At 46.6% G+C, this 24,751-nt stretch overlaps 1 protein-coding gene across 1 annotated transcript in view; it reads left to right on the forward strand.

Moving 5' to 3' along the window:
- The window catches only part of ZAP70 (zeta chain of T cell receptor associated protein kinase 70), a 37,156-nt gene extending 34,680 nt beyond the window's left edge, over positions 1 to 2,476 (forward strand). Inside the window, exons 12-13 of the mRNA XM_083421621.1 lie at positions 1,119 to 1,231; positions 1,600 to 2,476. Of these exons, the coding sequence (XP_083277747.1) occupies positions 1,119 to 1,231; positions 1,600 to 1,717 (231 nt within the window). The 3' untranslated portion in view covers positions 1,718 to 2,476. The remainder of the gene's footprint in view (positions 1 to 1,118; positions 1,232 to 1,599) is intronic.
- Positions 2,477 to 24,751: the final 22,275 nt, after the last annotated feature.

Raw genomic sequence — 24,751 nt, forward strand, 5'->3', positions numbered from 1 at the left:
CCATATATAAAACTGCTAGCACATTCGCAAACTAAGCAGGGTCTGCTCCGGTTTCTAATTGGCCGAGGGACTGCATGCTTCTGCACCACAGGGGGTTGGACTAGATGACCCTCAGGGGTCCCTTCCAACTCTACAGCTCTATGATTCCATGAGAATCCATCTATCTGCCCATAAGAATCTATCTAAGGTAAAGGTAAAGGGACCCCTGACCGTTAGGTCCAGTCGTGACCGACTCTGGGGTTGCGGCGCTCATCTCGCTTTACTGGCCGAGGGAGCCGGTGTACAGCTTCCAGGTCATGTGGCCAGCAGGACTAAGCCACTTCTGGTGAACCAGGGCAGCGCACGGAAACGCCGTTTACCTTCCCGCCGGAGTGGTACCTATTTATCTACTTGCACTTTGATGTGCTTTCGAACTGCTAGGTGGGCAGGAGCAGGGGCCGAGCAACGGGAGCTCACCCCGTTGCGGGGATTCGAACCGCCAACCTTCTGATCAGCAAGTCCTAGGCTCTGTGGTTTAACCACAGCGCCACCTGCGTCCCATATACAGTCATACCTCGGGATAAATATGCCTAAGCCGCTTCTGGCGAACCAGAGCAGCGCACGGAAACGCCGTTTAGCTTCCCACCAGAGTGGTACCTATTTATCTACTGGTGCTTTCAAACTGCTAGGTTGGCAGGAGCAGGGACCGAGCAACGGGAGCTCACCCCATTGCGGGGATTCGAACCGCCGACCTTCTGATCGGCAAGTCCTAGGCTCTGTGGTTTAACCCACAGCGCCACCCACGTCCCAAGAATCTACCTATCTATATGTTTATTCATATATATATATATATATATATATATATATATATATATAATATAATAGTTATTATTTACCATGCAGTTGTTGTTGTTGTTGTTGTTAGAGCACAAGACTCTTAATCATATGCATTGCAGGGGGACTAGATGCATAGCTGTCAACGTTTCCCCCTTTCTAAGGGAAATTCCCTTATTCCGAATAGGATTCCTCGCAACAAAAGGGAAAAGTTGACAGCTGTGACTAGATGACCCAACTCTATGATTCTATTATTCTCTGCTCTTAAGACAAACCAGTCAATTTCTCTGCCACCATTCCACTAGAAAATGAAAGGACCGGAGGTGATAACATTCCTGGAGGAAGGGAAGAGGATGGACTGCCCCCCCAAATGCCCCCCCGAGATGTACAAGCTGATGCAGCAGTGCTGGACCTTCAAGTAAGACTCTTCTGCAGTGCTCTGAATTAGCCGAGCCCTCTCGAAAACCATACAGGGATGGCAGGCCAATATCTGGGATTCTTTTAGTTAAAAAAAACATTTATTCTAAAGTTACAGTACAGCTTTCCCCACTGCCGTAACATCCCAGAATGATCATTCTGTGAGCCAAGGAATACCCACACCTGATATCTGGGACGGGGAATGCTTCTTTGTGCAGAATGGAGTTAACCTGCAGAACTCCCTGCTGCAGGGTTGGGAGAGGCCAGTGCAAGTACGAGTCTCCAGGACGCCGGCGCCTTTGGCAACCTTCAAATCTCATTGGCAAACATGCAGGTCTCCCACTTAATTTTCTCTCCTCCGTTTCCCAGGTGGGAAGACCGGCCGGACTTTTCCACAGTGGAGACGCTCATCCGCACCTATTACTACAGCATCGCCGCCCGGACGGAGGAAAGGCAAGAAGAGAAAGCGAAAACTACTCCTGATTGAGCAGCGGACACCCACCCAAATCCCTCTGCAGCCAAGAGATCTTTCCGCCGTTGGGAAGGGATGGCTTGCAGGCTGCGCTGTTTCTCTGCAGCTGCAAATCCAGAGTTGGTGGAGACCAAGCTCAGTCTGCCTTCTTGTGTGAAACCAGCCCTTCTGCCTGTCAGCTCCCTCCCTCATCCTTGGTCTTGAACAGCTTCTTTGCCTCTCGTTGACTCTGGTGCCCCCTGCTGACGGTCCTCCTCTTGCACACCGCACACTGTTGATCCAAATTCGGTAGTGGCTCCAGGTATCCCTGTCCCTTCCCCCTCCCTCAGCGAATATGAACATGAGAGCCTGCCGGATCAAGCCAATGGCCCACCCAATCCAGCATCCTATTTTCACAGTGGCCACCATGCAAGCAGGATCCGTGCGCAAGAGTTTCCGGCAGCTGTTGTTCAGAAGCATAGCTGCCTCTGATTGTGGCGGCAGAGCCTAGAGATTGTGGCTAGTAGCCTTCGTAGAATACAATTCATCGGAAGGGACCCCCAAAGGCCATCAAGTTCAAGAGTTATCTGTTTTGTTATACATAATGTACTTTTTGTTGAATTTCCTAATTTTTCCAAATGGACTTCAAATTAAATAGTTGCATTGTTTCATGTATTGACTCCCACCCACCTCCAAATTGTTTCTGTTCATACTCTTTTCTACTGCATTATAAATCAAACTCAAATGTCTAATACAATTACTTTATCATTTTACTTTCGCTGCTCCGATTTTGAATCCTGCCTGCGATTTCTTTCATTCTTTTAAATATACAGTGGACACTCAGGCTGCGAACATGATCCGTGTGGGAAGCACATTCACAACTCGCAGCGTTTACAAACCGCAGCACCATGTCTGCGCAAACGCGGGTTGTGATTCGGCGCTTATGCACATGTGCAAAGCGCGATTTAGCGCTTCTGCGCATGCGCAAGCGCCGAAACCCGGAACTAACCCATTCCGGTACTTCCAGGTTCGGCGCGGTGCGCAACCCGAAAAAATGCAACCTGAAGCGGCTGTAACCCGAGATATGACTGTACTCCAAAAAAGAGAGGCCTCCATTCTTCTATAAAAAGTTCACCATTTTGACCTCTTAATATTCGTGCCATCTTTGCATAGCCACAGAATCGTAGGGTCAGAAGGGATCCCAAAGGATCATCTAGTTCAACCCTCTGCAATGCAGGAATCTTTTTGCCCAGCATGGGACTCGAACCCCCAGCCCTGAGAGCCTCAAACTCTACCGACTGAGCTATACCAGTCCATTGAGTAATCTCTTCACTTTGAAACCCTGCAAAGGAAAACCCTCTAAAGGAAATATAAAGGAGGAAGAAAGCATTAGGATCATTTGTGTGCATAGTTATGGATCTCTCTCACATTAATAACTCACCTCTTGGATATTTAATTTTTCATTTGTATCTTCAAAGATGTTTAATCAAGGAGTTTTTTTAAGGGCTGAGGTCACTCGGCCCTTTTTTTCTCCCTGCGGGGTCTGTGAAGGCCGGCCAGCCCTCTGATCAAAGCAAGAGGCAAGCACAACACTTCTGAAAGGACAGGCAGCCGTCCTCTGCTAAAATGTGGCCAACCCTTGAGAGATAGAGATCTGATGTATTTTAGTTACAGGTGAATGCTTTAGGTTCTGACTGTAAAGTTATGTTCTTGTTTGTTTAATTCGGTGGTGGGGTGGCGATTGTGGCAATGCTCATTTATGGTTTTGTAAGAACGCTCGTGGAGACGCGGCTGGCACTGTGGGTTAAACCACAAGAGCCTAGGACTTGCCGATCAGAAGGCTGGCAGTTTGAATCCCCGCGATGGGATGAGCTCCCGTTGCTCGGTCCCTGCTCCTGCCAACCCAGCAGTTTGAAAACACGTCAAAGTGCAAGTAGATAAATAGGTACCACTCTGGTGGGAAGCTAAACAGCATTTCCGTGCGCTGCTCTGGTTTGCCAGAAGCGGCTTAGTCATGCTGGCCCCGTGACCCAGAAGCTGTACGCCGGCTCCCTCAGCCAATGAAGCGAGATGAGCGCCGCAACCCCAGAGTCGGCCATGACTGGACCTAATGGTCAGGGGTCCCTTTACCTTTAAGCACGCTCGATCATTATAAATCACAGAATGTGCATATTTGGAAGGCATGCCAATGGCCATCTAGTCCAACCCCCCTGCAAAGGAAGGACCACAGCCAAAAAGGTCTTTTAAAAAGGCAAATCTGAATAAGTTGCCAGTCTAGGGATGGGGGGGGGGGGGAGAGATTGATTCAGTTCACATCCAAAGAGAAATCTGTCGAATTTGCAGTTTTGCAAGCAATCTGAGACCCAAAACACGCCAATCTTTCAAAATTCACAGGTATCTAAATTTTGCGCCGTGGCTTGCTGACACACCACCATTGACAGAAATCGCATATTAGGGGAATATCCGCACAAAAATTAATACATTGTGGAATATAACATCCGCAAATGCATTATAAATGGCTCAGGACCGCAATAATCCAGAATGCTGCAACCAGACTGGTGACTGGGAGCGGCTGTTGGGGCCATATCACAACGGTCCTAAAGGAACTACATTGACTCTCAGTACATTTCCGAGTACAATTCAAAGTCTTAAACAGCCTCAGCCCTGTATACCTGAAGCAGCGACTCCACCCCCATCACTCAGCCCAGACACTGAGGTCCACCTCTGAGGGCCTTCTGGTGTTTCCCTCACTGTGAGAAGTGAGATTACAGGGAACCAGACAGAGGGCCTTCTCGGTGGTGGTGCCTTCCCTGTGGAACATCCTCCCGTCAGATGTCAAGGAGATAAAAAAAAACCCTATAGAACTTTTAAAAGACACCTGAAGACAGCCCTGTATTGGGAAGTTTTTAATGTTTGACATTTTATTTTTTTTTTTGTATTTTGCTGGAAGCCTGCCAGTTGGGCGGGGTATAAATAATAAAAATATTATTTACCATAGAATTGTAGAGTTGGAAGGGACTCCAGTGGTCATCTAGACCAACCCCCTGCAATGCAGGAATCTCAGCTAAAACACCCATGACAGGTGGCCACCTCAGGTTCTATTGCATTTTTAATATTTTGTTGGGAGTCACCTAGAGTGGCTGCAGCAACCCAGTCAGATGGGGGGCACATAGTCAGACACGACTAAACGACTAAACAACAACAACAACAACAACAACAACAACAACAACAACAACAACAACATAACAGCAGCATTAATAACAACAATAGCCCAACAATCTCATCTAGGACTTGTCCACACTTTCAGTTGTTGCATGCCTAGGAAGTATGGCTTTAACCCTTTCTTTCCCCTAGAAGCACCTCCTTTAGTGCTAAACCAGAGAAAACCCGATGGACACTTGATCTGATTCACCAGCAAACAGTCAGTGGGTACTTCGATATCCACCTTACGTCCTGTTTCTCTTTCTTCCATTTCAGAAGCCAGTGCAGCTTTGTGGAATTTGTGCGTATTAAGTCCCCTCCCACTCCACTCCTTTTCCATTTCATTCTGAAACTACTCCCTTGTCTTCCCCAGAAATTACTTTTCCGTTCCGGAAAGCCCCCAGAAACTCCTGTGACGTAAAAGTTTCGAATTCAGCCATTGCTAAATAGGACGCCCATGAATGAATGAATGAATGGAATCTGCATGTCCTTGTTATAGGAATTCTAAGGTTTTATATATAAAAAATAAAAGTTCATAAATGTACAAGTATATAACATACATACATAAGTATATAAACCACATGTCTGAAACAGTAAAAAGGTAAAGGTAAAGTTACCCCTGCCCGTATGGGCCAGTCTTGCCAGACTCTAGGGTTGTGCGCCCATCTCACTCAAGAGGCCGGGGGCCAGCGCTGTCCGGAGACACTTCCGGGTCACATGGCCAGCATGACATCGCTGCTCTGGCGAGCCAGAGCTGCACACGGAACGCCGTTTACCTTCCTGCTGGTAAGCGGTCCCTATTTATCTACTTGCACCCGGGAGTGCTTTCGAACTGCTAGGTTGGCAGGCGCTGGGACAGTACGACGGGAGCGCACCCCGCCACGGGGATTCGAACCACGACCTTTCGATCAGCAAGTCCTAGACGCTGAGGCTTTAACCCACAGCGCCACCCGCGTCCCCTGTCTGAAATAGAACAGGAGAACAATCCCGAAGCCATTTTGACTCTCCCAAATTGACTCTGCAAGGAGGAAGGAATTGGGAAAAGCTTTCCAATTGGACTGTAGGGGCTTACACCTCCCTGCAAACACAGTCTGGCAAGTATCTGTTAAGCTGAGCACACGATCAATATGTGTAAGAGATTCAGGAACCAAGTATTTACCATCTCCAAGGAATGGCCAGGCTACCCAGAAAAGGCAATTGATAAGGCATTATCAGGTATCCTGGCAGACAGGAGAGAAGCAACACACCCAAATTTCTGCTGGAGACCACCTCCTTCTGTGATGTATGTATGATGTTTTAGGGGGGTGGTCTTGGGCAATTTAAAAGTCTATATAAGGGCTTGGCACACCATTGTTCGGGGTTCCTCCTCCCTCCTGCGTGTGGGGAGTGAGGACCCTGTTGCAACAGTCTAATAAAGATCAGGCTTACTAGCTGCTTTGCTTCTCAATATTCTCTGGATGGCCTCTGTTATTTTTCTCCTTTCGGTAGAGAACTAAGGACTCTATACTGGCTCTTGGGTGCCCCATAAGGGAAAGGGGGCAGTCCCCCCCCTTATAACACCCTCCAATATTTCTCCAATGAAAATAGGGATGCCCTATTCCATGTGGTCCAGGAGCAAAGGTTGGGTTGAAAAGTTTGCAACCTGCGTGGCTGCCTCGCTCATCTCATAGAATCATAGAATCCTAGAGTTGGAAGAGACCACAAGGGCCATCGAGTCCAACCCCCTGCCAAGCAGGAAACACCATCAGAGCACTCCTGACATATGGTTGTCAAGCCTCTGCTTAAAGACCTCCAAAGAAGGAGACTCCACCACACTCCTTGGCAGCAAATTCCACTGTCGAACAGCTCTTACTGTCAGGAAGTTCATCCTAATGTTTAGGTGGAATCTTCTTTCTTGTAGTTTGGATCCATTGCTCCGTGTCCGCTTCTCTGGAGCAGCAGAAAACAACCTTTCTCCCTCCTCTAGGTGACATCCTTTTATATATTTGAACATGGCTATCATATCACCCCTTAACCTCCTCTTCTCCAGGCTAAACATGCCCAGCTCCCTTAGCCGTTCCTCATAAGGCATCGTTTCCAGGCCTTTGACCATTTTGGTTGCCCTCCTCTGGACACGTTCCAGTTTGTCAGTGTCCTTCTTGAACTGTGGTGCCCAGAACTGGACACAGTACTCCAGGTGAGGTCTGACCAGAGCAGAATACAGTGGCACTATAACTTCCCTTGATCTAGATGCTATACTCCTATTGATGCAGCCCAGAATTGCATTGGCTTTTTTAGCTGCCGCGTCACACTGTTGGCTCATGTCAAGTTTGTGGTCAACCAAGACTCCTAGATCCTTTTCACATGTACTGCTCTCAAGCCAGGTGTCACCCATCTTGTATTTGTGCCTCTCATTTTTTTTGCCCAAGTGCAATACTTTACATTTCTCCCTGTTAAAATTCATCTTGTTTGTTTTTGGCCAGTTCTCTAGTCTGTCAAGGTCGTTTTGAAGTGTGATCCTGTCCTCTGGGGTGCTAGCCACCCCTCCCAATTTGGTGTCATCTGCAAATCTGATCGTTGGCGCTCTCTCTTTTTCACACACAACTTCCCCGGTGACTCATTTCCCACCCTCTGATCTTAGAAATAAACCTGCTGCCCTGTGGATCAGCCACTTTGACCCTTTCCATCTGGGGAGTCGGGTTCAAAAGGGAAATGAGATCTCCACCTGCACCCCTTTTTTACTGCCTCCCTTCCCTCCCTCCCTCTCTCTCCTTCACATAATTGTGAGATGCTCACCTGTTTTTCTTAGACTGGAGACAGACAGACAGAGTTGAGACCTTTAGACGTCCCCAACCCTGGTTCATCTCAGAAAGATCGCGGGAGCCCTCTTCTCATCTTCCAAATGTTGGCAGGTAAGGTAGACTTCCTCCTCATAGGGATGAGCTACAAATCAAATTCAGTTCACCCTCAGTGGCAGACCTATCAACATTTTCCTATATAACTTTTAATTAATTTTTTTTCAAACATTTTTACCATAACCTTCAAATCAAATGCAGTTTCATAATTGACTTCCTCCACTCTACAATTACTCAACCCTTTGCCACTGCATTATATCTTTATCTCTTACAAAAAAAGTTTCTCTATTAGAATTATTTTTCTTCCGCTGCTTTCATCTCGAATCCTGCCCACGATTTCATTTGACTGTAATGTTTTTTTTAAAAAAAATAGTCCATGAGAGGCTTCCATTCTTCTATGAAAAGTTCGTCATTTTGATCTCTTAATTTTGTGGTCAGCTGTGCCATTTCTGATAGTCTATTGCTTTCAAAAGCCTTATTATTATTATTATTATTATTATTATTATTATTATTATTATTACTATTATTATTACCTTCTCTTCTTTGCATTCCTGCGCATATAATATTCTAGCTGCTGTCATCATATATATATGAATAATTTGGTCGTTTTCTTTACCTATTGACATTTTCCAATGAACGAACCGAAACTCGGCCATCTTCCAAAATTCACACGGCACAAATGTCGAAAGATGGCATACGATTCACAGGATTGTACAGTTGGATGGGTACTCCTAAAGGTCATCTATTCCAACCCCCCATTATATACATTGCTTTGGTTATATACCCTCGTTTATATTAAATCTGCAAATAGAGAAATAGATGCCTCAAGTCACAGCTGAGATTAGTCCTGCTCAGGGTAGGCCTATCAAAATATTTTATTTCTTATGATCATTGCATGCCAATGATGGTCCTTTCTCTCTCGTTCTATATATTCCTTTGGTTCTATACAGAAATATTTATATTCAATCTGTAAATTAACTCAAATAACTCCTTGGCTAACAGCTACCCACTTAGTCACAGTTCAAGGCTTGGAGGAGGCTTCTACCGCCGATGCCTTATGAGGAACGGCTAAGGGAGCTGGGCATGTTTAGCCTGGAGAAGAGGAGGTTAAGGGGGGATATGATAGCCATGTTCAAATCTATAAAAGGATGTCACCTAGAGGAGGGAGAAAGGTTGTTTTCTGCCGCTCCAGAGAAGCGGACACGGAGCAATGGATGCAAACTACAAGAAAGAAGATTCCACCTAAACATTAGGAATAACTTCCTGACAGTAAGAGCTGTTTGACAGTGGAATTTGCTGCCAAGGAGTGTGGTGGAGTCTCCTTCTTTGGAGGTCTTTGAGCAGAGGCTTGACAACCATATGTCAGGAGTGCTCTGATGGTGTTTCCTGCTTGGCAGGGGGTTGGACTCGATGGCCCTTGGGGTCTCTTCCAACTCTAGGATTCTATGATTCTATGTACTCTATTATAAATCAGTTTTTAAAAGTCATACTTAGAGCCACATTAAGAGAAATTGACCCACAGACTCCAGGTTCTCAGAGGGAAAGTGGATCTGTTGGACTTTGCAGCTGTCTGATGGGTTTGGGGCAGCCAATTTAATGACCAATACAATTTCGCCTTGTGCTGGTTTTTATTATATGAGTTATATATATATATCCTTTTCCATATAGAAAGTTACATTTGCTATTCAACATGGTTTTTTAATATAAATTTTTATTAGTTTTTTAACATACCATTTCCAACATACTTTTACATCTTATTCAATTTTTTTGACTTCCACCAGTCCAGTCTGAAAATTTTCCCATCTAATCTCTTAGTATGCATTTCTTATTTTCCCTATTAAATTTCAAACTCATAACCAACATCTCTATCTTTTTCTATGCTATTCAACAGTTCTGTTCCAATTCAACAAAACTAGTGACTTCCCGCTCACCCAACACCAATGCTTTTAACTCAAATTGCACACAATCACGTTTTAAGGTTCCAGTCCTCAGTGTCTTATCTGATTTCATCCTCTCTAGCACATTTCTTAATACGTTCTGCTGTTTTCTTGCTCTTCGAACCCTGCTATGGTCTTTGCGTATGGGAAATAACTTTTCATATAGTCTAGGAATGGGTCCCAGTCTTCTTTAAAAGATTCTAAATCTGGGTTTAGTGCTGTCAGTTTCGCCATCTCCAAGTATTTCATTTTTTTGAGATTTCACTATTATTCCCAGAAGGAAGGATTCTGGCCCCTTGGGAAAAATCACTTTAATTTTTTTCTTATATAGCATATCCTATCTTATATAGCATATCTTATATAGCATATCTTATATAGCATTTTTTCATTATATAGCATATCCAATAAGTGTTTTTGATCCACTGTTTAGGTCTTTTCTTGGAATACTGCTGTATTGCTTACTTTCTACAAGTTTCTTCTTCTACGCATTTTTCCATCTCCTTATCTTATACCCGGCCATGCTCAATAGTTTCTTCTCATTCTTAATTTGTCAAATTATTGGAATACTTCAGACTTGCTTGTTATACATTTAAGAAAATAATAAGAATTTTAAAAAACAAACCAACCTGTAAATAAAGAGATAATTAGGTTGGGTCATAGGTAAAGGTAAAGGTACCCCTGCCCGTATGGGCCAGTCTTGACAGACTCTAGGGTTGTGCGCTCATCTCACTCCAGAGGCCAGGAGCCAGCGCTGTCCGCAGACACTTCTGGGTCATGTGGCCAGCGTGACAAGCTGCATCTGGCGAGCCAGCGCAACACAGGGAACGCCATTTACCTTCCCGCTGGTAAGCGGTCCCTATTTATCTACTTGCACTTAAGAGTGCTTTCGAACTGCTAGGTTGGCAGGCGCTGGGACAGAGCGACGGGAGCTCACCCCGCCGTGGGGATTCGAACCGCTGACCATGCGATCGGCAAGTCCTAGGCACTGAGGCTTTAACCCACAGCGCCACCCGCGTCCCTCAGGTTGGGTCATAGCCAAGGGTAATTTTCCCCAGGTTAGACTGATAGAAATATGTTATTATGTTATTATTTTCATTTATGGAAGCTAACTAAGGATGGTTCTGTGCATATATGTCTATAAAAATAACACACACACACACACTCCTTTGGTTCCATGCTGTACAAATATTTTTATATTAAATCTTTAAAGAAAGAGATAACTAGGTCAGGTTGTAGCCAAGTTTTGTCCTACTCAGGGTAGACCAACTGAAAGGAACAGAGACTGCAAATTTAGGTTTATTGCTCTCAAGGGTGTATAAATTTCTGCAGCATTTAGTGAATTCTGTTTTTAAAAATTCTCACAAGACTTCTTCAGAATTATAGTTTGGTTTTTTGCCTAACACACATTTTTCTAGGCAGTTTTGACTAATGTACCCATTTTGTGCAAGTGATTTCCCCAAACGCAATGCGTTCTTGTATGCTATTTTCACTAATAAGTTAATTTAAAAACACACTCCCCCTGCCTGAACATATGCATTTCTGGAAATGCAGATAGGTGCAAATTTCTGATAAAATTCAGATCAGTGCAAATTTCAAAAGGCAGCCCTCTTTTCGGTTCCTTACTGTCAGGAAGGTCTTCCTAATGTTTAGGTGGAATCTTCTTTCTTGTAGTTTGGATCCATTGCTCCGTGTCCGCTTCTCTGGAGCAGCAGAAAACAAACTTTCTCCCTCCTCTATGTAAAATTCAGATAAGTTCAGATAAAATTCAGATAAAATTCAGATAAGTGCAAATTTCAGATAAAATTCAGATCAGTGCAAATTTCAAAAGGCAGCCCTCTTTTCGGTTCCTTACTGTCAGGAAGTTCTTCCTAACGTTTAGGTGGAATCTTCTTTCTTGTAGTTTGGATCCATTGCTCCGTGTCCGCTTCTCTGGAGCAGCAGAAAACAACCTTTCTCCCTCCTCTAGGTGACATCCTTTTATATATCCTTTTTATAATTCATCTTAACAGTTCATTATCTCAGCAGTGAAAAGGTGTCCAAACTAAACTCTTGCTTCCTATTGCTAACAGAAGGGAACTGGGTCTTTTCAAATTGTTCTGCATCATATAAATCCTTCTTTGTTTTTCATATAAATGCATATTTATTTATTGCATTTATAGCCTACCTTTTCCCTCAAGGAGCTCAAGGTGGTTCTCCCCTCACCTCATTTAATCCCCACCACAACCCTGAGAGGCAGGTTAGGCTGAGAGCCCCCCCCCCTCTCCACCAAGGTCCCCCAGGGAGTGTCAGAACTGAGTGGATATTTGAACCCTGCCCTTCCAGGCGCCCTTCCTTTTGGGGTCCCCTGCTACTCTACAGTTCTACGATTCGATTACCTGCCTTTCACCCTAAGGTCCCGAGGCAGGAGAAAACACACAATGAATGTTCACACGCAATATCTGACTTTCCAGGTGCCCCTATTTTCCAGGGACTTTCCCAGATTTACAGAAGCCGTCCCGGTTCCTGATTTTTACTGTAATTAAAATTCCAGTTATGTCTTAAGGATGCCTCATATCTATGATTAAAGGGGGGAGGGAATGAAGGTTTTATGGTCTTTTTTTGGGGGGGGGGGGTCATACGGGTGTATATTTTGCTCTAGGACATGGGTAGGGAAACTAAGGCCCAGGGGCCGGATCCGGCCCACTCACCTTCTAAATCCGGCCCGCAGACGGTCCGGGAATCAGTGTGTTTTTACATGAGCAGAATGTGTACTTTTATTTAAAATGCATCTCTGGGTTATTTGTGGGGCATAGGAATTCGTTCATCTCCCCAAAAATATAGTTCGGCCCCCTACAATGTCTGAGGGACAGTGGACTGGCCCCCTGCTGAAAAAGTTTGCTTTTTTTATATAATATTTATTGCTTTTTGAACAATTTAAGCATTACAAAACCAAACAAAAACAGAAAAATAAAAACCAATACAATACAATATAAAGACACTACATAACACTAAACACATTAAACTAACAAAACCAAACAAAACAATTTAAAACACTAAAACAATTTCAATATCATATCTTTCATTCACTTCTTTCACCGACCTCCTCACACCTCCCTTTTTGTATTCCACTTCTGTCAAATGTTTCAGAAATTCCTTTCCATCTTCCTCTGATATCTGTCGTATAATTATCTTAACACATTGTAATCTTATTTTACTTTTAAAATTCCATTAATCTATTTATACTTAAATCCTTATAACCTTTCTACTAAAGCCATATAACTTCATTCCAACATTTTAACATCCATTACATTCATTAATTTTGCAGTATTTCTGTAAATAATCTTTAAACTTTTTCCAGTCTTCTTCCACCGACTCCTCTCCCTGGTCTCGGATTCTGCCAGTCATTTCCGCCATTTCCATGTAGTCCATCAACTTCATCTGCCATTCTTCCTGGGTGGGTAGCTCTTGTGTCTTCCAATACTTCGCGATAAGTATTCTTGCTGCTGTTGTTGCATACATAAAAAAAGTTCTGTCCTTCTTTAACACCAATTGGCCGACCATGCCCAGGAGAAAGGCCTCTGGTTTCTTCAGAAAGGTATATTTAAATACCTTTTTTTGCTGACCCCTGCTCTAGCAGGCTTAGTTTTGTCAGAATCGAGTCTACACTTCCGGAGTTAATGTTAAATACATTACTTTTGGTAAACGGGCCACTGTAGCTGGGAGAGGACCGTGAAAATTTGTGTCCTTGCTTTTTAGGACTTGTCTTCCCAGGCACTATCTGAAACCAAAGTGGCACGTGGATTGCCAGATGTGGATTCTTTCTAGTTCTCTGATGCATGACGTTACCCCATTTTTTTCTGAATTAAAAATCCCCTTTTGTTTAGAGAAAGGGTGAGTTGTTGGGGGGAAGGGGAGAGATACAACTGAGATCTGTAAAATTATGCACGATAAGGAGACAGCCGATTACTCCCCACTCCATCTCTCAGAATTCGAAAAGCTGAGGGTCAGAAAGGAAGCACAAAATTGGGAGATTTGGGAGAAGTGAAAAAAAATAATTCTTCTTCCCTTTCTGAACTGTTTCCAGCTCTGCAAGATCATTTTTGTGACCAGAACTGCGCACAGTATTTCTTTCTTTTTTAAAAAATAATAACACCCCAGAAGACAGGATCACACTTCAAAACGACCTTGACAGATTAGAGAACTGGGCCAAAACAAACAAGATGAATTTTAACAGGGAGAAATGTAAAGTATTGCACTTGGGCAAAAAAAATGAGAGGCACAAATACAAGATGGGTGCCACCTGGCTTGAGAGCAGTACATGTGAAAAGGATCTAGGAGTCTTGGTTGACCACAAACTTGACATGAGCCGACAGTGTGACGCGGCAGCTAAAAAAGCCAATGCAATTCTGGGCTGCATCAATAGGAGTATAGCATCTAGATCAAGGGAAGTTATAGTGCCACTGTATTCTGCTCTGGTCAGACCTCACCTGGAGTACTGTGTCCAGTTCTGGGCACCACAGTTCAAGAAGGACACTGACAAACTAGAACGTGTACAGAGGAGGGCAACCAAAATGGTCAAAGGCCTGGAAACAATGCCTCATGAGGATCGGCTAAGGGAGCTGGGCATGTTTAGCCTGGAGAAGAGGAGGTTAAGGGGTGATATGATAGCCATGTTCAAATATATAAAAGGATGTCACATAGAGGAGGGAGAAAGGTTGTTTTCTGCTGCTCCAGAGAAGCGGACACGGAGCAATGGATACAAACTACAAGAAAGAAGATTCCACCTAAACATTAGGAAGAACTTCCTGACAGTAAGAGCTGTCCGACAGTGGAATTTGCTGCCAAGGAGTGTGGTGGAGTCTCCTTCTTTGGAGGTCTTTAAGCAGAGGCTTGACAACCATATGTCAGGAGTGCTCTGATGGTGTTTCCTGCTTGGCAGGGGGTTGGACTCGATGGCCCTGGTGGTCTCTTCCAACTCTAGGATTCTATGATTCTATGATTCTAATAATTGTTATTTGGTTTTACAAAATCAATCACACAATTAGCATTTTTGAAATGTTCGAATCTTAGGACTTTCCTCCTCCCCCCCCCATGGATTCTTAAAATACCTATATCAACTGCATTTTATAGTTCATCCAAATTTCAGTTCTGCGTTGTTTCCAAAGCCTTTGTAACATTGCAGGAGTTATTTAAAGGCTGCCAGGGAGTTCAAGTGTTCACAGTGTTCTTGCAAATATAATCTATATTTATCCCAATCTCTGCTGAAGTTTCGGTCCTCCAGATTTCTAAGTTTCCCGGTCAATCTTGCCATCTCTGCGTAATCTAGTAGTTTCATCTGCCAGTCTGCCTTCGTAGGCATCTTGTCATCTTTCCATCTCTGGGCAAACATCATACTTGCAGCCGTTTTGCACACAATATTTCAACTGTGGTCTCAGCCTGGGTTATGATGCCAGCAGTTTTATTTGCTAACGATCCCTAGTGTGCAATTTAGTGGGCAACAACCTAACTGATCTGCAGATATTTAACCCGCCATCGTGGGTTGCAAGTTAGCTGAATGTTTCGCTGCCATGCACTCTCTCTGTGTGTGTCCTTGTTCTTTGATAAAGTGGAATTTATCGACCTGTGGTGCAGAGATCTTCCAAGCACCAGCCTCATTTCATAACCCCCAACGATTTCCTCTTCTCCCACGCCAGTTACCGGAACTTAGGTATCAGTAAGAGATTGACAAAACAATCTGTGGTTTGCTCTGGCAATGGTGAGATTGACGTTTCCATGGAGAAAGGTCAACTAGTTTGTGGCGAAAAGGCATCTCTTCTAGGTAAATGCCATTTGCCTTTCATTTTGCAAGGTGGGTTTTGTTCCAGGCGCCGTTCCTTCCCAGCAGCTGACGTGTTTGGGGGAACAGGGCAAATCGGCCCCCAAGTCCCGCCCAGATTTCTCCCCAGGTGACCCCAAATGACGTACATAGAAAGAAGAGTTGGCGTGTTTATATTTTCATGCTGAGCTGAGCTGGGGTTCTGTAGTAAGAACATAAAATGAGGAGTCCTGCCGGGTTGGACTGGATCTTAGAATAGTAGAATCAAGAACTGTAGGGTTGGAAGGGACCCCAAGGGTCATCTAGTCCAACCCCCAGCAACGCAAGTCAGCTAAAGTGAATTCACATGCCAGTTTCAGACCCGGCTCCTTCGACCGTTCCTCATAGGGCTTGGTTTCTAGACCCTTGATCATGTTGGTTGTCCTCCTCTGCATATGTTCCAGCTTATCAACATCCTTCTTAAATTGTGATGCCTAGAACTGAACACAGTTAGGCTTGCTGTATTTCAAAAAGCAACATTCCTGACACCCTCAAAGTTGTTGAGCTTAGCAGATGAGGCCCGCTTAGCAGGGCTTTATGAATAACCGCCCCCCCTGGTGGAGGAGACCCACCGGCTTTCTTGCCACAGGACTCTGACACCGCAGGGTGATGGCCACCCTCCCAACTCTGATAGAAAGTGGTCTGAGCAAGGCAGAATAGAGTGGTACTAATACTTCCATTATGAGGGATGCGGGTGGCACTGTGGGTTAAACCACTGAGCCTCTTGGGCTTGCCGATCAGAAGGTTGGCAGTTCAAATCCCTGCGACAGGGTGAGCTTCCGTTGCTCGGTCCCTGCTCCTGCCAACCTAGCAGTTCAAAAGCACGTCAAAGTGCAAGTAGATAAATAGGTACTGCTCCAGCGGGAAGGTAAACGGCGTTTCCGTGCACTGTTCTGGTTCGCCAGAAGCGGCTTAGTCATGCTGGCCACAAGACCCGGAAGCTGCACGCCGGCTCCCTCGGCCAGGAAAGCGAGATGAGCGCCGCAACCCCAGAGTCGGCCACGACTGGACCTAATGGTCAGGGGTCCCTGTACCTTTTTATTACTTCACTTGATCAGGACAGTCAACTGCTATTGGTGCAGCCTAGAATAGCATTAGCCTTTTATGCTGCTGAATCACCCTGTGGACTCATGTTCAGTTTGTGGTCCACTAAGATCCCAAGACCCTTTTCACAGGTACTTCTAGTAAGCCAGCTGTCCCCCGTCCTATATCTGCGCACCTGGTTCTTCCTGCCTAAGTGCAGAACGTGACATCTCAGGGAAAGAGAAAGCGTGTGAAAGAAGGAATGAGCATATATTTTATTTCTCTCTCAATCTAGTCCACATTATCATCCAGATGTAGCACAAATGGCTTAAATTTTCTGTTTTACATTGTCAGCCTTTCCACGTGACACATTTCATATCACAAGACTTTTGTGCTGCTGGATCCAAAGCATGTCCTCTCAAAAATGAGTCTGGGGGATGCTATAGCTGAAACGCCTGCATTGCAGGGGGCTGGACTGGATGACCCCTGGATGTCCCTTCCAACTCTACAATTATTTGATTCTATTATTCTTTCTGTCCATGAATCGCCCAGCATTCAGCTTGGCTCAGTGGCGTAGCGTGGAGGGTGCAGGGGGGGCCAGCCGCACCGGCCGCAACATCTGGGGGGGCGCTCGCACTCGCAGCTCTCTGCCCCTACCTGGCTCACTCACTCTCTCTCACTGCAGTGCTGGCTGTGCGAATCCGATCCGAGCCGCCGGGTCGCCGCCCACTGTGGAGGGGGGGGGGTGCCAGGCGTGCGGTGCGGTGTGGTGCGGAGAGAGAGCGAGGGACTATCTGGGGGAGGGACAGTGCAGCGGGGGGGGGGAATTACTTGCCTTGCCCCGGGTGCTGACAACCCACGCTACGCCACTGGCTTGGCTAGATGTTCGCAGGTTTCAGAGGTTGTGAATTCGACAGATTCAATTATATATATATTTTCAAAAAATAATTTTATTATTTGTACCCCGCCCATCTGACCGGGTCGCCCCGGCCACCAAATTGGAGTCACGAAGCAGAGAGGGCAGCATGAGGTTCTGGTTGTAAGGTGTGAAAGAGTTTGGCTTGTGTGGCTGTCAAAACAAAGGACGTACCTGTTGCCAAGTCAGTCTGTTAATAATAGCTGAGGTTTGTGGCTTGCAGCCATGCGCTTGCTGCTTGCGCCGGAGGAAGCCTTGTCAAGGCACAGCAGTGGCATCCGTCTTTCGCAGCCCACCGGAAATCAGAGGCGTTCCTCACACCATCCTCGCCCCGATCACAATGTGGTCAGGGCCGGAAAACCAGAGTTCTAGGCTTGGGGACGGAAACCTGGGATCCCAGGCCAAGACACACGCTGTCCAGAACTGCAGGTCGAGAGCCTGAACTCACGAAGACACAAGAGCTACCCACTCTGGAAGAATGGCAGATGAAGGTGATGGACTATATGGAACTGGCCAAAATGACTGGCAGAATCAGAGATCAGGGAGAAGAGACGGTGGAGGAAGATTGGAAGAAATTTAAAGACTATTTACAGAAATATTATAAAATTTGTGAATGTTAGAATGACGTCGGTTTGAGGTTAAGGGGTTATTAGCAATAATGTGGTGAAGGAGTACGGAGAATTCGAAGGTTAAAAGCTAAGAATTAAAAATACAACATATTAAGTTAAAGATAAAGATAAGACAGAGGGAAGGGATTTGCTGAATAAATATTTGATTTGGAATACAGAGAGGGGAGGGGAGGGGAGGGGAAGTCGGGGAAACAAGCAAATGTAAGAAATATCATGAAAATGGTACTGTTTTTATATGTTTTATTTTTATTTTTGTATTTTTACTTGTTTTTCTTTTTCTTTTTGTATTTTTCTCCTTTTTTTCTTATGTGAAACTCTTAATACAATATTATATATATAAAAAAGAGAGAGCCTGAACTCACAAGGCCAGGAGAGTGTGGTGCAGTGGTTAGAGTGATGGAGTAGGAGGGGCAGACCCATAGGACTGTGAAGCTTAGTGGCAGACCCTGTTTTCCAGGGACACTTCTGGATTTACAGAAGCCGCCCCAGTTCTTGATTTGATCCCGGAATATCCAGTTTTTCCTTGTTGTTGTTTAGTCGTTTAGTCGTGTCCGACACTTCGTGACCCCCTGGACCAGAGCACGCCAGGCACTCCTGTCTTCCACTGCCTCCCGCAGTTTGGTCAGACCCATGTTTGTAGCTTCGAGAACACTGTCTAACCATCTTGTCCTCTGTCGTCCCCTTCCCCTTGTGCCCTCCCTCTTTCCCAGCATCAGGGTCTTTTCCAGGGAGTCTTCTCATGAGGTGGCCCAAGTCTTGGAGCCTCAGCTTCAGGATCTGTCCTTCCAGTGAGCACTCAGGGCTGATTTCCTTTAGAATGGAGAGGTTTGATCTTCTTGCAGTCGATGGGACTCTCAAGAGTCTCCTCCAGCACCAGAATTCAAAAGCATCCATTCTTCGGCGACCAGCCATCCCTATTTTCATTGGAGAAATATTGGAGGGTGTGGAGCTATGCGATCCCTAAGCCAAGGAGATAAATCATGATATAACCTTTAGAAGACACCTAAAGGGGGGGAATATGGGATGCAGGTGGCACTGTGGTCTAACCACTGAGCCGAGGGCTTGCCAATCAAGAAGATCGGCAGTTCGAATCCCCACAACGGCGTGAGCTCTCGTTGCTCGGTCCCTGCTCCTGCCAACCTAGCAGTTCGAAAGCACGTCAAAGTGCAAGTAGATAAAAGGTAAACAGCATTTCTGTGCGCTGCTCTGGTTCGCCAGAAGCGGCTTAGTCATGCTGGCCACATGATCCGGAAGCTGTATGCCGGCTCCCTCGGCCACTAAAGCAAGATGAGCACCGCAATCCCAGAGTCGTTTGTGACTGGACTTACCTGTCAGGGGTCATTTATCTTTACCTTTTTAAAGGGGGGAATTGGGACATTCTCTGATCAAATGAGAAGCCGGGATGGCTTTCGTAATTCCCTGGAAAATGGGGGCACTTGGAGGCTATGATCCCTGCCTTAAGAACCTCCACATTTCATTGGATGACTCATTCCTCCCCAACCCACCCAAACGGCAGTTTTTTCCAAGAGTTTATGATTTCACACTTTCAGGTGGTGCCCACGGAGCTGAAGAGGAAACCTCCTGGGGGCGAATGAGCTGGAGAGAAGCTGGTGGCAAAATGCTGATTTGTCCCTTGATGGAGGAGGGGCCACCCCCTGCGCCTCCGCTGAGTCCGCGCCCCCTTCAGCGCCAGCGACACGACGAGGCAGCAGAGGAGCCTAGTAAGGAATCGCAGACCTGAAACGAGGGCAAGGGGACCGTGGCCCTGAAATATAACGCCTGGCAAGAGGCTGTGAGGCGGCAGCTGGCCATGATCCCCTCCCAATTATCATGGAATTATAGAATTGTAGAGTTGGAAGGGACCCCACGAGTCATCTAGTCCAACCCCTGCAATTCAGGAAGCTCGGCTAAAGCAACCAGGACAGATGGACTAAGGGGGCAGTGAACCAGGGATGGGGGGAACATGGCTCTCCAGACGTGATTTGGAATGGAGGGCTTGTTTGAACAAGGACAACTAAAGCTGCCTTGCATCATCAAACCGGTGGTGCATCTAGTGTTGCTGACACTGGCTGGCAGCAGCGCTACAGGGTGTCAGGGCATCAACTGGAGCCGCCATCAGGGATGGAAGCGGGGGGGGGGGCATTTGCACGCTCCAGCCCTGAGCTATTGCCCCTCCCATAAAGATAATGTAACATCCTAGTGCTCATGGTCCTGAATTTAAAAAGTCAATTTAAATGGGAACCTTTTACTCCCTGGGCCAGTATTGTCTACACTGACTGGCAGCAGCGCACCAAGATTTCAGGCAAGGGGGATTTCCAGCTCTACCGGCAGAAACGCAGACTCAAACCTGGGACATTTTGCAGAGATTCTAGTCCTCATGAATCTTGGGGCAGGGGGGAGGTTGAAATTAAAGGGGAAGCTGCCTTATTCTAGCTTAGTGTTGTTGACTCTGACCGGCAGCAGGTTTCCTGGGGTCTCAAACAGGGGTCTTCCTCAGATTTCCCAGCAGGGGCGCAGAGTTCTGCCCGACATTGTGGGTGTGATGTCACACGTGTGACACACATGGGAGACGTCATACATGTCAGAAGGCTGTGAGGTGAGGCAAGGCCTGCCGCCGCCGTGGGGAAAACCAGCAGGGCCTGGCCCCTCAGGATTGGGGGGGGGGGCTCAGTTTCATCCCCAAATACTTGAGGGGCGGTGGCTGAGGTGTCCTCAGCCCCATAGAATTGGCACCTATGTCTCCCAGGGGACTGAACCTAGAACCTTCTACCATGGAGCTAAGCAAACAAACTCTCTTCTGCCTTTGCATGCATATTCAGCAAAGCTCCCCCTTTCATAGAATCATAGGAATGTAGAGTTGGAAGGGACCCCATGTGCCATCTAGTCCAACCCCAGCGAGGCAGGAATCTCAGGCCAAGCATCCCTGATGGCTGTGATGAAGCGAGATTCCTCACCCCTGCTGAACCCATTTTTCTTTCTTTCGCAGAAGGCAGTGAGCGGACTGGGGAGGGTCTCCAGGGCCCCCGTGGGGTCTTCAGCCCCCTCGCCGTTCGCCCCACAACAGGCCCTCTCCCCAAGGGGGCTCTGCGGAGGAACCGGGAGTTCACCCCAGACGACAAAAAGGACACCACCTACTGGGAGAAGAGGAAGAAGAACAACGAGGCGGCTAGGCGGTCCCGGGAAAGGAAGCGCTTCAACGATTTCGCCATCGAGAGCCAAGTGGCCACGCTCCAAGAGGAGAACCTGCGCCTCCGCTGGGAGGTTCTAGAGCTGAGGGCCCGGTTCAGCCTCGCCGACTTGGAGGCCCAGCAAACCCCAGACCCCCAAGTCTCCCCTCTCCTTCCCAGACAAGATGGGGGCTGCTTCAGGGCTTGCCATGACCCCCAAGCAGCTCAAGAACCAGTTGATTTTATCTACCTGTCTGGGAACCTTCCAGGTTCTCCACCAGGCTTGGGTTCTCTGCCAAAAAGGGGTCATGAGGAACCCACTTTTTGCAGATCAGCCTTCTCCCCAAACTTCCTCGACTACCACCTCGTCCACAGTTACGGCCATCGTTTCCCGGGTTTTGGAGAAGCCCCTTTCCCAATTGTGTCACTGACCGCTGGCGAAGGAGGGAGGCATGGCCGACCCCAAACCCCGCCAAGGGTTTTGGGTGGGACCAACTCGCCCCCTTGCAGGTTGCCGGATGCTTCCGAAACGCTGCAGGCGAACAAAGGCCACTCTGTCCTGCCCCATAAACTTCGGATTAAGGCAGGTTATTTGAACTCCTGGGGAAATGGGAGCAACCACAGACACTGTACGGAAAAGGACGAGGAGATGAAGGGTGATATGGGACTTATGGCATAGCAACCAACTTTGGGATGCAGATATTTGGATCAGGACAGTGGTTTGCAACCTTTCTGAGTCCACAGCAAAACAAGATGAAGATCAGAAGCAGGAATGTTGTGTTATTGTGGGGAAGGGACGGACGAAACAACCTGTGCAGGCCATACATTCAGGTGTGGTCCTTTCCCGCAATATTCTCCCTGGGTGATTGTTAAGGAGGAGGGGGGTTGCCTGGGGGGGGGGAGAGGTAGAGAAGAAGAGGGGGAAGGAGGTTGGAGGTAGAATTAATTTTGTATACTTGCACTAGCTCAAATGTGGTGGCAGAACTTCAATGACGGGACTAAGAACTGGGGAGAGACAGGTTCAAATTGCCAGCAGCCCAGCGGCCCTGAAGCTCTCTGTGTGACCTTAGGCCAGACACAAACTCTGCGCCTAGCCTACGTCGCAGGGCTGTTGTGAGGATAAAATGGTGGGCAGCAGGAACGACTATTGAATGCTGCCCTGAGCCCCTTGGAGGAAGGGCTGAATAGGAACGAAAAATATAATAACTCAAAGACCACCACAGGAACATACCCAGACCCCACGGTCAACATCTGAGGCCCTTCTTCGTGTGCCTCTTCCACAAGAGGTCCGGAGGGAGGCCACACGAGAACGGGGCCTTTTCTGCAGTGGCTCCTTGTTTGTGGGATGCTCTCCCTAGGAAGGATTGCCTGGCACCTTCGTTATGTATCCAGACAAAAAGCGTTTCTCTAGAACTAGGCCTTTGGCTGATTAAACAACCCATGGCCTTTTAAATGTGGGGTGTGGTTTTTTTTTTGGGGGGGGGGTTATTGGTTTGTTTGGTTTTTTTGTTATCATAGAATAAGTGTAGAATTGTGGAGTCGGAAGGGACACCAAGGGTCATCTAGTCCAACCCCCTGCAATGCAGGTATCTCAGCTACAGCATCCAGGACAGATGGCCAGCCAACCTCTGCTTAAAAGCCCGCACAGAAGGAGAGTCCACAACAGGGAACTAAATTTGCTCCTTCCTTGAATCTTCCACTGTTAAGGGATGCATTAAAACCCACCTGCTGCTTCTCATTAGGGAAGGCACTCTGCAAATGCTCAGAGGCACTATGAGCGACCTTTAAAATTGCATCCCATGCAATCCTGCTGCTCCCTTTACAGAAGGAAGGCTCTCTGCCCTTGCATGCTTACAATTTTGGGGGAAAGGGAGAGTTCTACTCAAAGGAGGAGGAGAGGAAATCACTCTGCCCATGCTCAGGAGCACTTGGCACCACAAAACCAAAAACGGGCAAATCCTTGATTGTGTCTCTATGCACCTGCTCAAAAAGCAATAAAAAAGTATTTTTATTTAATGGCGACATTATGTTTCCTCTTTCCTGTTGCTGGGAGGGAGGGGCTTTTGCTGGGGGGGGGGGGAGGCAGGAGATGTATTGATAAAGGGAACCGACCACAAAGAGGCTTTGCAAAATGTTGTAAGCAGAATTGACCACAGGCCGTGGTGGTTACAACCGCAGCATGGAGCCTAGCACGAGCAATTTGGCTGCAAGTTACCGTAAGAGGCCAAAGACAGCGTGAAAACGACTTGGCTTCGGTATCAACCATACCAATGGATCTTAAACTAAGACTTATACCAAATAAAATATCATCTAGAATCTATTGGACTCCCTAAAAGGGACGCGGGTGGTGCTGTGGGTAAAAGCCTCAGCGCCTAGGGCTTGCCGATCGAAAGGTTGGCGGTTCGAATCCCCGTCGCAGGGTGCGCTCCCGTTGTTCGGTCCCAGCGCCTGCCAACCTAGCAGTTCAAAAGCACCCCCGGGTGCAAGTAGATAAATAGGGACCGCTTACTAGCGGGAAGGTAAACGGCGTTTCCGTGTGCTGCGCTGGCTCGCCAGATGCAGCTTGTCACGCTGGCCACGTGACCCGGAAGTGTCTTCGGACAGCGCTGGCCCCTGGCCTCTTAAGTGAGATGGGCGCACAACCCCAGAGTCTGTCAAAACTGGCCCGTACGGCCAGGGGTACCTTTACCTTTACCTTTTATTGGACTCCCTGGTGTTTGCATAAGATGGGACCATCTAATGTATCTCTCTGCTGGATATGTAATACGGGCAATGTTTCTTTGAAACATAGGCTTCTGCTATTTCACACACTGATGAGGTTTTGGGAGAAAGGCCTGGACTATATAAGCAATGCACTACGTAAAAACTCAAGATTTTCAGAGGTGAATATGCTTTTGAGCTATATACCCAATGTATGGAAATGGACAACAGGACAGTGAATTGGAAGAATAGAGATACAATTCCTCTTAATCAGTGGTTTGACAGCATGACAACATTGGCAACTTATTTCATACCCTTATTTTCATCTTTTTCACACCCTCCAACCAAAATAGGGACGTCCTATTCTATTATTATTATTATTATTATTATTATTATTATTATTATTATTATTATTATTCTATTTATACCCTGTCCATCTGGGGCACAAACAGAAAAAAACATGTAGCATTGAAAAACTTCCGTGTACAGGGCTGCCTTCAGATGGCTCGGGGCTTCGATAACTCCATCCCCTCCAACATTTCTCCAATGAAAATATGGGCGTCCTAAGGAAAAGTGGGACATTACGGGATCAAATAAGAAACTGGGATGGCTTCTGTAAATCTGGGGTTGTCCCTGGAAAACAGGGAGACTTGGTGGGTCTGTGAACAGACACCTTATGGACACATACATCCTTTGGATAAATGCAATTACCGTATTTTTTGCTCTATAAGACTCACTTTTTCCCTCCTAAAAAGTAAGGGGAAATGTGTGTGCGTCTTATGGAGCGAATGCAGGCTGCGCAGCTATCCCAGAAGCCAGAACAGCAAGAG

This window comes from Podarcis tiliguerta, assembly GCF_965153285.1.
Source record: "Podarcis tiliguerta genome assembly, chromosome: 18".
Lineage (NCBI taxonomy): Eukaryota > Metazoa > Chordata > Lepidosauria > Squamata > Lacertidae > Podarcis > Podarcis tiliguerta.